We start from the raw sequence: 13,417 nt of genomic DNA on the forward strand, positions 1-13,417 counted from the left end.
AGCAGTAGGTATAAATGTCAAGTTGGATCTTAGCCTCACATTATGGGATGCCCTTTAGTATGAAGGAAGACTGTCAGAAAATAAAAATACACTCAATGCAAGTTGCCATGCTACGATTTTTGAGAGGGTAACCATACGAAAGTTGTATATCTATCTATAACAAAAATGTGATTTTATATATACTGTGTATATACAGTATATGTATAAACTGTATATATATATATTACACACACACACACACACACACACACACACACACACACACACACACACACACACACACACACACACACACACACACACACACACACACACACTCTCTCTCTCTCTCTCTCTCTCTCTCTCTTAAGTAATGGTGGAACAAATTTAAGTTTTTCTCTGCCCTCTATTCTAAAAACCAAAAATGGGTGCAGAATTATTGTATTTCCTCTTTTCAACATTGTATTTTCTTCTGAAAGCTATAGTATTTAGATACATATATATATCGTATAATACTTATTTACTATATTCCCTTTGGAAAACCAAAAATTGATTATGAAAAAAGCCACGAGTGTTGGTTAAAGATTCTCCAAATATAATAGATAGTACAGTCTCTGTACCAAGGCGGAGTGGTTTTCTCCTGTGGTTTTTTGTGGAGCTCCAGCTCTAGGCTTGAAAGTCATCGGTTTAAAAACAACAGCAGGTGTAGAGAAGACACACCATCCCAAAGCTGTTCAGCACTATGTCCATTGTCCTATGTTCTTCAGTGTGGATCTCTTTATAAATATTTTGAAAGGCAACTGAGCTCTCTGTTTGGAAAATACATCCTCTTCCTCATTTACTATAACTGCAAAAAGTTTTTCAGAGACCTACTGGTTGATGGGATAGAGGTAGAGAGGGGAAGAGGGAACGGTGAGTGGAAAAACTGAAGCTTTCATTAATCAATGGTTTCATTTGGAGCTCATGGTTTTCTCTTTGGAAAAGAAAGACCAGAGCCCATTTTGGTTTCCAATCTAATTGATGCTGGCAACGTGGTCGGCAGACACTCTGGGCCCAGTGGAGGAGGATGGATGCATTGATTCCTCCTCTTCAGTGCAGGGCCAAGTACAGGATTTTAAAGAAGAATGAGATGTAAAATCTTTATGGATGCGCAGATAAGCATAAATGTTTTAAAACATAAAGGCAGCCAGAGTAAAAGAGGAGTAAATCCCATCATTTCTCTTTCATTGGCTTACTATGTTGTCCATTCTTCATCTTTCTATCCATCCGATGCTATGTCTCAGGGCAGGGGTCAGCTCTCTAGCACTATTTTTAGCGCTCGTTCAATGTTCATGCGCTGTCCAACTCGTGTCACTCCCAGCTCTGCAAAGTCATCCTTGGTTAGAGCTGGGAGGTGAGACCCTTCGATCTCATGTTCCTGAAACCCTGCTCTATGCTCCCCCAGATTGATGCTCTCCAGCCAGTCTCCGACATCGTACTTATTCCAGAGGTGAAGGGGTTTCTGGTGGAAGGGTCGGAGAGCTAATAGTGGTGACCCTAGCCCAGGGGAATGGGAAGGTGACGGTGATGGGGACCGGGAGCGGGAACGAGCGCTGGAGCTTCTCATTACGAAACGGACTTCTTTTGGCTCCTGGGGTAGGCTGAGGCTAGATGATTTAAGGATGGTTTGTGGTGCTGCAGTAGGTAAGGTTGGGAGACCAAAGCTTGTAAATCGTCCTAGAGGATCACCCCGATCAGGTGAACTTGAACCTGGGCTTGGGGTGCGTCGAGTGACGGGGTAACGGCTGCCAGGGCGAATGGTATATGTCGTGCCATAACTTCTCTGAGAAATGGTGTGGAGCTCACCTAGGCTGCTGAAAAGTCTGGTGGAGATAGAGACATAATGGAGGTTTTAGGAATGCTCAATGAAGGTGAACATATAAAAAAGAAAAGAGCCAAACTTTGGGTTATGTAGCACATATATAACACTGAAAGATCTTCAGTTTTAGTTGGTGTAGTCTGGAGGTTAATACTGTTAGACGGGAAAAATTTACCTGTCCTAGCAACATCAAATCAGCAAGCTGCAGGCTTTTGTTATGTTTTTTTTTGGATTATTTATAACTTTGGATTAAAAATCTTTTTACTATACAATCATGAAACATGAAGGAGTTATAAAAAAAATCCTTTCACAAAAGAATGGCACTATTTTCACTCAGAGCCAGTCAACCTAACTAGAAAGCCTCTTTCATTGATTAATTCATTCCAAGGAGACTTGTTCCCTAAAAAAAAAGAGAGAAAGAAAAAAAAGCTAGAACAGGTTTTTCTATGTAAAATTTTATTTTACGTAAAATTTTACGCAAAATTTTAATCTTCTGATAAGCACTAACCTCAAAGCACTCAATTAATTTTTAAATTTCTGAAAAACAAACTGTAAACATGAACACACATATTTGTCTGCATGTACAGACAGCAGACAGAACACTGAGAGGACACAGTATGTGGAGGAAACACAAGGCTCTTTATGTCTTTAAAACACAGTCATAGGTAATGATGAGGTTCACAAACTACGTAGTACCTTTTATGAACTTGTACTTACAATCCCCAACATTTTAAGGAATTTTTAAAAAGTCAGCTAACTTACCTAAACACTCTTGGTTCCTCTTGGCATAAATCCCTGCTTCATCTACCTTTTTACATCTAACACAAATTTAAAAATGAACAGCAAGATACACTTTTACAACACCCTGAAAATCTGTACTTGGTCATTACTATACTACTGATGTAATGGAGTAGAAGACGGTGGGGAAAGAGAAGCAGACAAATTAGTGATTAAGGCTACAAAAACTAACTTGGTGGAAGCAAAGAGGAGCAGAGAGGCTATTTTGTTGTTGCTGTTTTATTCATGCATTTAAGTGGGACTTAAAAATACAAGTTTTCCCTTTATTGTATCAATGTGGGAACTTTGATTTGGGTGAGATCAGGAGTGTGATAGAAGCAAAGGTCACTGGGCAGTGCAAAGGTTGGAAAAAATATCAGACTACAGGGAGCTGACAGATGTGATATGAGCTCCATGCACACTTACACAGTCTTCCTGCCCTCCTGGATGCACAGTCAGTTCTAGACCAATCAGACCAGAGCAGCAGGGCGTAGCATGCAAGGTGAGCAGAGAGAGAGCAATGGGAGAGAATGTTAGCATCACTCCATGAGGCGCAGCCTGCAAACCAGACTCACTGTCTGCATCAACTAACTATGCTGTCTTTGACATGCATTACACATCTGCCTTTGTGTGTGTGTGTGTGTGTGTGTGTGTGCGTGTGCATGTGCATGTGCGTGAGTGAGTGCATGTGTGCACACGTGAAAGACTTTTTGACTTGGTCCACGAGTATATGTGTACACGTGTGTGTGTATTCCTGTCCTGTGCATGTGCGCAAGTGCGTGTGTGTGTGTGTGTGTGTGTGTGTGAGTATGTGTGTGTGTGTGTGTGCATGTCTACGAGTATGTGTGTGTGTATATGTGTTTGTGTTCATGACAAAGACAGCAGAGTCAGCTTCAGCCCTTGAAGGACTGGCCAGCGGGCTACACTAGAGAGAAATGAGCACACTATTCACATCACTATTCACAAACACAGAAAAATAAACAAATAAATGAATGAACAAATAAAAAAGCAGGCACATGTCCCTTGACCTTTGTGTGTGCTTTGGTACTTTTTCAATAATTAGTAATAAAATATATTTTACTTCTTAGCCAACGTGCCTATTAATATGTTTCATGTATGTACTATTCAATCAGTAGTATTCAATTTGCATGTAAAGGATGTGTTGTCAAATGAATAAAATAATACTTCTTCTTGTGTACTTTTTTTTTTAACAGTGAATTAAGAGACCTACAGTGTCCACTAACCAAGACAGACAGGAACCATGTCCAACTTTAACACAAGCACTGAAAAACAAAACAAAGTTATGTAAATCACATAGAGAAAACAGAATATCAAAGAGTACAACTTAAATAAAATAAAAAGCACAGGTGTCTAAACCACCTAAATCTATGATGCAGCATGTGATTACAGTGTGTGAACAAAGTGGATACAAGAGAGACAAATTGTGGAAGCGTGTGTGTTGTTAAGGGGATTAAATGGGGCACACAGTAGACGGTGGGCACAAGATGGACTGATGTTACAGTTAAGGGTACTGGGATGCCTACGTTTTATAACATATATTCATATAGGTGAGGAGAATCAAATGCAGAGGTAAGGAAGGAAAGAAATAATAGTGTGCATGATCAACTATGTCAGAGCAGAGAAAAATCAAGAGTCAGCACGTTTGTGGTGGGAATGAGTCTGATTGGATAATGTCAGGCAAAGAATTAGCCCAATGAGGAGTGAGTGTTACAAATACTTTGTCGTTCATATGGCTATTCTCTCCATCAAGACATCATGATGTTGAAACATAAAACATTAAAGGCTGATTTTCTTCACTTATACAAGATGACAAGTTGACTTTTCATTACCGGTAACTCATTGTCTTTAGCAATAAGAATGAATGAGTTTTTCAGCCCAATCTATTTAACATTAGTACAACACTGGTAAATGGATCAGAATATAATACAAAATTACAAACGTTTTAAGACAGAAAAGTTTATGCTTACAAAATTAATGCATAAAGGATGTCAGATGCAACAAGAAGAAGTACATAGCAAAAACTGAATTTGAGATTTCAGCTCTTGCAGTATGACTTTCACACATTACGATTTAAACAGCGGACCTTTTTGAATCAGAGAGTCAAGGAAAGATCTCCTTTGCCGCCTGAGTAATGTTTTTTCCCCCCATCTTTCTATCTGCGATGGTTTCAAAGATATTTAGTGGACAAACGGATGAACGAACGAACGAACGAACGGACGGACGAACGAACACACGAACACTGACAATTACAATACAGCACTGCTTTGAAGCGGGATGTAAGTAAGTACGGATTAATAGGCTTTCCAATCTGGCAATAAAGGCTCTTTTTATCACTTCTACAGTTTAGTTTCTAATGTGACTCACAATTTGTTTCAGGTGACAAATTTAAATTATACTTTCAATGAAAATGTAAAATAAGTTACATCTCTTTGAAATATTACTTTGTACAATATAGTTCATTGTAGGCAGCTCAATATTTTAGAAAGTAAATTTAACTCTAAGTAGGATATAAAAAATACATCTCAGCAGTATTATTTGTCTGCTCCCATCATGTTAATTTAAATTCCATTTTGGAGGTTAGACAAAGAACTCTGGCACAGTGTTAAATGTATAACTATTTTAAAATGTGTTGGTTCACTTCCAGAACCTGCAGAGCTATATAAACTATTTGGGAGTTAGTTTAACATTGGTCTTTTTGCAGTGTAGCAGGAGACTTCTGTTGAAATCAAACTACACTGTCACTCCCATGCAGAGGATTATTACAATGACAAAAGCCTGTCAACTGATATTCACCACCACAAACCAATAACCTGCAGCTCTAAATACTTTCATTACTTTTCCTACATCAATATTTCACTCCATTGTGTGAAGGTAATGTCACATCTTCTCAGTCTCACATATTCTCTTCATATCTTTCATTCTCTTTCAATCAGAAGAAAATTACATTGAAAAATGTAAGGGTTTGTTTTTTTCATTATGGCTATTTACAAGAACATAAATAAGAACAAGAGAAGAAGAAAGGAGATGAGACATGATATAAGAATCAGCTGCATCTGAATAAATCCTTAGGTGTTTGAAAGCCACATTTTTCATGGCAGACTAAAACAAAAAGAATCACCAGGAAAAACAGCAGTAGTTCTCGAAACGCCAGATGTTAATATCTAACCAATCAAACTATAAAAATACAGCAGTGTTGAAGTAGGCTATTGTTTACCTGAGAAAACACACCTGAATAGATGGACAAGATGCCTTTCTTTGACAATTAGAGCGCATGACATCTCAGAACACTTGACAACATCAGGACTCTTTACTGGTGCTATTATTTCAAAATTCACGAGTGAATGATAACGATATTAACACACCAATATACTTCAGTCATGTTCAAATATTGTAAAAATACATCCTTGAATCATTTAAGTTATCATATATACAGTACTAGGAGGATGAGAAGCAGTGATGAGTAAGAAACCACAGTTTCTGATCTTGGTTTATTTTTATCAGAGTTGTGGCTATCAGGATGTCAATGTAATATTTGAACATGAAGTTTGGGGAAAGCTGAAGAAAAAGCAGCAGGGTAACTACTAGCAGGATTATAGTCTTGGAATCCAGATAGGGACAGTGAGTGACACATGAGATAACACCTCAAGGAATGCATGCCTCCAAGCCCTGTTACCTTGTTTGCATCTTCCCACCCCACCAAACTACTCGAGCACACAAAAACCCAATAGACCTAACTGAACATTATGGTATCTGTGTGTACAAACCACTTAAAAGGATGCTCAGGAGTCCTGGGCTGATTTCAATGAACAAAACATTTAAAAAAAATGCTACGTTAACCCTGACCCAAGACAAAAGCCAATCAATTGAAATATAATGTATATCCCAATATTTTCTCCTAAAAACACGGTACTACTACTACTACAACATACGTCACTATTTAAAATGAAAAATAAAAATCTCTATTTCTGTAAATTGACTAAATTTGGTGATGCAAACAAGGTAACAAATATTTAAAAAGATATACAAGAAACAGAATTGTTCGGTTTTAATGGGATTTGTTGTTAAATTTCTTAGCATGGTTTAATATGAAAAAAAAAAGTTTACCCTATTGCGAAACCCTTAAGGTTTACTCTCTTCGGTTTCCTCATATCTGCAGGGATTTTAATATAAGATTAAGAACTTCATTGACGTTTCAGGTATGGTATTAGAAAAAGAAACCCAACTTACATAAACAAGCATTTACCATGTGTATCAGTGTTTTTCTTCACTTATATTACCATATTATAATCAATATGAACGTATGGAACACATCAAAAATAGTTTTACCATATGGAACAATTATGCAAGCATTATTGGTGACCTCTGATCTCTTTAGTAGATATCAGTCGTTCCAAAGAAATGCCAGATTGTAACTCTAAATTTGTCTATAAAAAGTTTATATTTGTGCTTCAGTAATAAGTGAAAGTGTCTGTGTTTGCAGCCTCTCTTTCAGTGGACTTGATATTGCAAGAACAAAAAGAGGTGATTCAAATCTGAGAACAAGGCAGTCAGAGACTGCAACATCCCGCGACACCCCTGAATTCAACATTTTACCCTGACCTACACATTTTTGTGCCTCTGGCCTCCTGAAAATGTTGCTTTTTGTTTTGTGATTATATCTCATCAGGTTATAGAGGTGTGTAACTAAAAGGGTATACAGTGTACCATCGATCCTCGTGTTTAATGTGTTCCAGGAACCACAATCTCTTAATGAATTTCACAATAGCGCAATAAACTATTTATCTTATTATTTATGATAATTTAAACATTTATGTACAAAAAAGTGCTTTAAACACTCTATAAGAGTATGGGAAAAGGTAATAAAGATATTAAGCGGTCTAATATTAGTATGTGGAGGGTTCATAAATGTTTAAATTGCCGTAAATAATAAAATAAAGAGTTGGTCACTATGTTTCAGCGCAAGAATTTCATTTGTCACGGGTGGTCATGGAGTACATTAACCATTAGTAACGAAGGATTACTGTACTTATGCAATTGAAACACTGAGACCTGTTCTCTGGAATTACTATAGTCTGCTAATTCTTGTGCCTGATACAAGCAAAAGAATGAAAAAATATATATATATATTTTTTCAATTGACTATGTGCTCTCAGGTTAAATACAAGTTTGGGGTATCTTACTAGCTTTTATCTTACCTGGCACCTGTCACAGGTGATTTCCTGCCAGGGTCAAGTGATGCTCCCAGTGGTTCCTCTCCCAGTGACCTTGTGTCCTTATTTAGCTGCTGCAGACGGGAACTGAGCTCCCCAATAACAGATGGTTTTGTTATCTCATCCGCACCCAGACCCAGTCCCAGCCCACCAAGGTTGCCCAAACTCCCAATACCAAACCCCACCCCTGATCCACGAGGTTCGATCGGGTCCCCCCACAGCTTGGACCTCCGCTGAAAGAGGTAGCGTGGTTTAGTGGAGGCTAATCCAGTCACTGATGCTGAACCACCTGAGGGCAGCCCAGTACCCCCAGCTGCAGCAGCAGCAAGGGCTGCAGCTTGTTGCTGAGAAAGCAACTCGCTGTCAGAGCTCTGCTTCAGCAGAGGGTCCCTGAAGGTGACTGGGCCTTTACTGCCTCCAATATGGGACTTCAGTCTGGGCTTAGGAGGCACTGGCGGCTTGTCGAGCACAAAAGTCTGGCCATCGGCATAGGAGGTGTGCGTGGTGTGTGTGTCAGCAGGCTCGCCGCTTTCTGAGGACAATGTGGACATGCTAGAAACCGTAGAGACAGTGCTGGTGGTCTCAAGATGGTGGTCTCGCTCTTTCTCACTGGAGCTGCGTGTGTCAGCCTCCTCCACGCCCGAGTCAGCTGCAGAGCCAGACTCGCCCACTGGTGGGGGCTCCAGAGGATCAGAGGGCTTCCCTGAGACAGCTGCTGCACTGGATGGAGGTGGGGGCTGGGGAGGCTGAGGCTGTGTAGCGGTCACAGTTGGGGTTGGTGGTGTCATGGGAGTTTGCAGTGTTGGTGCTGCAGGAGTGGTGGGAGAGGCGTCAGGTTTAGTTGGGGACACTGGTGGTACAGGTGTCTGTGCCAACAACCCGTTTGAAAACTCATCTGGGGGTGGAACGACTCCAATCTTTCGTAGCTCCTCTCTGGTTTCCTCATCACTAGAGGTCAACATCGCAGGGGGCAAGGTCACCGTGTATGGCTCCACATCCTCCTCTGAGCTTCCCTGAGCCAGATTCTTTTCTTGGGCTGGACTGGCAGGACACTGAGTTTGAGGCTGGACCTTGGGTTGGGGGAGTGTAGGACTGGGAGATTTTGCCTGGGAAGTTGGACTTTTGCTGGGCTCTGCGGACTTTGGGGCAGGCTTCTGTTCTAGTTCTGGACCAACCACCGCAGCCTGGCCATTACTACTGGTAGCATGTACCATGACTAAACCTGCTGTCTTCTGCTGTGATGTATCCATAATACTGATCAACATACTCTTTTTATCCTCCAGTCTCTTCTCCTCTTTCCTCTCCTCACCAACGGCTTCTATTTCTTGTCGTAATGATCCAGGTGATGGTGATGTGACCCACTGCTGTTTGGTAGGCTGGGCAACTAATATTGATGTCAGGGAGATTCCAACTCCATGCCCCACTGCCTTGGCGCTTTTAGGTGAGAAAGGTGGAGTTGTTGGTGCCCCCTCCCCAAGTGGAGACTCTTTGGTCTGAGGGTCAATATATATTCTGCCCGGTTGTACCCGCTCTTGTTTAGTCCTAGGCTCTGGGCTGCTAGTTGGGGACTGGCTTTGGGATGTCAGCGCCCTCTCCCTTGCGGCCAGCGCAAGAGCCAGTGGAGAATTGGGATCCAGGGGTTTTCCTGTGAGTGGATGAATAAAAGTGGTCCCACTGGGTGAAGGGCTCAGTGCCAAGGCAGGAGGAGGCAGCTGTCCCAGCTCCCGGGAAAGCATCCGTTCATCGATAGAGTGAGACTGAGTTAGAGAGGGGGCATCAGAACTTGTGGTAGATGCCCCTTCCATGGTCCCTACAGAAAGGAAGACAGTGGATTTCCTCCGTTCTTCTAGGCGACGCTCACGATCTTTCACTGCTCCAGCAATTGCAGCAGCAAAAGGGCCCTTACCATGAAACATCATCTCTCCCTGGGCACGTAAATGCTCTCGCTCAGCCATCAATTGCTGCTGGTAGTAGTCTGCACGGCTGGTGTGTGTGTGCCCATGGGCATGGGGGTGTCGTCCTGAGGGTGAGCTCTCTCGGGAGTGGGCAGCAGCTAAGGCCAAACTAGCTTTTTCTTGTGCATCTTCCACCTACAGTATGACCAAAAACATGTCAAAGACAAGTAACCTCTGGCATCAAGCTCAAAAATTAACAATAGACTGACTCCATTATGTAACCTACCTGTAATTGTTTCACCAGGGGACTTTTCTTTCTCTGGGGTTTGGTAGGTGCATACAGACCAATGCTAAACTGACCAACATTAGCATAAGGGTTGTCAATAACCCGACCCTTCCTTTTGATTCGCTCAGGTGGAGTAGCAGCAGAAGGACGGGGAATTTCTGTAGGTTCTACAGGTAGATGAGAAGAGTCTTGCAGGATGATCATGGAACGAGCTTTCTTTTGTCTCTCGATGTGCGTGGCCTGTCGCTGAGCAGCCTCATAAGGCAAGTCCAAGGAAGAGGGCTTGAAGCTGGAGCGTCCCCCAGGCTCATGGCCCTGACTCTGTGTCCTGGATGGGGGAGGAGGGGGACAGAAGGCTGGGGGAGGACCAGTGTCTATGTAGTAAGGAGGAGGAGGAGGTGCCATTTGTGGTGGCGGAGGGATGGGATGGGGCTGTGAGTGATCTCGGAGGCTGTCTGTCATAGAGGAACTGCGCGGAAACCTGTGCTCACCTGCAAGAGCAGACAGCCGATCCTCCTCAGTGGCACCTGATGAGGAGAGGTGTAAAGAGATCATCCGGTGACAGGGAGGTAACTCATGAAAAGGACCTTTTTCAAGCAGCTGTTAACAGAAATTCAACTGCTTCAAAAACAAAAAACAAAAAACAACCCACCTGTTTGAAAACCTGTTATCTGACACACTTAATGTATCAGGTGTTTCAAATGCAGCTATAAAATGCTGTAATAAAGCATGTGACTACTTTTCCAAAAGGATCTCTACTGATACAACTGTTTTTGAAAATCAGCACATTCTGAACATGTAACTCAACACTAATGTGTATTCCTAACCTTTGATTTTGGTATTATTCGGAAATTTGTTCTAGCACTGGTTGCTTTTCAGTTTTTCTGTATTTTTCAGTGCTATTCATTGAGGAAGAATACAATGCATGAAAAACAATCACACTTCTTTATGTATCTTCTACTTGACGTGAATATACAGTATATTACCTGTCATTACTGTACATAAGATCCACTATCATTCATCTGATTTGAAAATGTACAGGATGGGTGATTGTTTTACCAAAAGACTTGGTCCTGGACATCCCCTTTGGTAGTGGAATGTGACCTCTCTCAATGCCTGGATGAAGACCCCCATGTAGAGTCATTCCTTGCCTCTCAAACAGTGACTGTCACAGAACAACATCGAAAGAAATTTAAACACCATCAAAAAACTGTACTCTAAATACCATGAAATCTGTTGTTCAAAAAATTTCATGCAAAAATGTATGTAGTGTTATAAAGTGTTGTCCTGCCTGGTTGCTTTGACTATGTTATGTATAAGCCCGAGTCAAATGTAAGGCAACATAGTGTCACATGCTGTCTGCGAGTGTGCTGTGTGTAGGAGTGCTCACACTGATCTCTGCTGGTGTTATTCTCCTGCTGGTGGGTCGTTGTTTGACAGTGGCTGCTCTGTAATCTGCCTCCGAGGGCTGAGAACGCAATATAGACTCCTGGGATGCCAACATCTCATCTAATCTCTCTGTTCAGAAGGAAATGAGGCAGAACTAAATACTGAGACATAAGACCAGAGAGACATTGTGTCATCATTTGTGACATTACAAGCATAGTACAAAGAATACAAAGTGTAATTAAAAAGGCATCGCCACCATTTAGCTATATTCAAAAATGTGAGGTCATTGCCTATAAAATTTACAAAGTCACTGCATTACATGTTCACTGTTCCTTAAAGCCATCAGGTGATAAGTAGTAAGGGTTGAAATAGATGGAGAGAGATGAAGAAAGATATTTCAAGTGTTCTGCTCTTCTGATCTAAATCAATACTGCGTAAAATGACAGCAGTGATAAATCATCTTAATTAAGTTCAGAGAGGCGTCTGTTTCTCCAGACTCACCTCCTCTTCTTCTCCGAGCAGAAGCTTGGTGGGAAAAAGATTGCATCAGCAGAGGAGGGAAAAGAACAAAAACAAGCCAACAGAAGTGACTATTTCTAAGTTAGAAGACACACCAAGTTTGAATGACAAAGGGACAGCAGAAATCTGACAGGAAGGAAAAGAAATAGAATGGTGTCTGGATGCCAGGTCTCTGGCACTCACCCAGTTCTTCTAACTCGGCAGTCATAGACTTAGAGCGCAGTGTAAGGGTAGTACTGGGAGCTCTCTTGGGTGGTGGGGGAGCTGTGAAGACAAGGCATGGTGTTGAGGATGAAGTTGAGGGGGATGAAAATCCTTTGGCTTTGTGACTCAGAGTTCTCCTGACATTCCCGAGACGATCAATCCATCTGGTCTTCAATTTGATCTGGAGTTCAGATGAAGCCGATGCCTCATACTTTGTCTGGACCTTGTGAAGGCTGTGGTTTGAGGTCAACTTCTTCATGTTTTATCCTCTTTAGCTTTGATGGCGTGTAAATTTTTTGTTTTTTCTGTCATCAAAAATTTTAGTTTGTTAGTCTTTGCGTTGCAAGAACTGCTTTATGTTGAGTCCCGTAAAGCCCAGACCCTGTGATGTCCCTGCTTCTCTGAATCCTTTCATTACACGCCAAACAATAGAATGTGTCCACCACAATACGAAGTATGAATAAGAACTGTGTGGAAAAAAGAAGAATAAAGTCATCCATATTATTTTAAATTTGCTGCCTGTTCTTGCAGGTGTGTATCACACACAAACACAAAAACACGCTGGCTTACACACACAAACACGTCTTCCAATGTGCAGGACCACATCCAGCTACAGAGACAATATACCCTAACGCATGATAGCATGTCATGTGGGCTAACAGCTGAAGAGATGACAGTAAATTCAACAGCTCAGGAAAATGATGCACTGCAGACTACACCTCAAAACCCTGGTGAGCCACCCAACTGTAATACACACCTGAGACAGTTTGGTTATTATTATCTCACTCCAATTAAACCTGAGCTTTACATGCATCTACACAGTCACAAAAACTAGAAAAGTTAAAACTAAAATTTGCATGTGTTTAAGCGTACAGTAGTCTGCTTATTGTACTGCAACAACCTGGTATGGAACAGTCAAACAAAGCATAAAGCCACATACTGGAGCAATAACAATCTCAAGTTTTCTAACAGTACAACAACAATACAATGAACTGCATCCCATTCTGTCTCTATCAACCAATGCTAACACTCAATGCACGACTGTAGAGCAATAAATTTTTAAATCCCACAGATGCCCTGGTGGTTAACCACCAGGCTGTCGTCATCAGGTGCAGATCCAGTGTACATACGCCATCCTCGGCACAGTCCATACCAAGCATCTTCATTTCCTCACCAGTCTGCACATTCTGGTACAGTAACAGGGATCGAAGGAGATGGAGAAGGATGAAGAACGAGAGAGGAACCGCGAGACAGAGTCAGAGGGAGAGAGATGCTTTTG

At 41.5% G+C, this 13,417-nt stretch overlaps 1 protein-coding gene across 2 annotated transcripts in view; it reads right to left on the reverse strand.

Moving 5' to 3' along the window:
• Positions 1-235: 235 nt before the first annotated feature.
• Positions 236-13,417, reverse strand: part of shank3a (SH3 and multiple ankyrin repeat domains 3a) — a 183,565-nt gene continuing 170,383 nt past the window's right edge. Inside the window, exons 21-27 of one of the 2 annotated variants that reach the window (XM_068313427.1) lie at positions 12,118-12,198; positions 11,417-11,544; positions 11,086-11,191; positions 10,027-10,553; positions 9,752-9,935; positions 7,831-9,655; positions 236-1,841 (exon numbers count right to left, since the gene is read on the reverse strand). In XM_068313427.1, the coding sequence (XP_068169528.1) occupies positions 1,271-1,841; positions 7,831-9,655; positions 9,752-9,935; positions 10,027-10,553; positions 11,086-11,191; positions 11,417-11,544; positions 12,118-12,198 (3,422 nt within the window). In that variant the 3' untranslated portion in view covers positions 236-1,270. Of the gene's footprint in view, positions 1,842-7,830; positions 9,936-10,026; positions 10,554-11,085; positions 11,192-11,416; positions 11,545-12,117; positions 12,199-13,417 lie in introns of both variants that reach the window. The other variant, XM_068313426.1, reaches the window with a different exon arrangement.

Source organism: Antennarius striatus, chromosome 4 (genome assembly GCF_040054535.1).
Source record: "Antennarius striatus isolate MH-2024 chromosome 4, ASM4005453v1, whole genome shotgun sequence".
Taxonomy (NCBI): Eukaryota; Metazoa; Chordata; class Actinopteri; order Lophiiformes; family Antennariidae; genus Antennarius; species Antennarius striatus.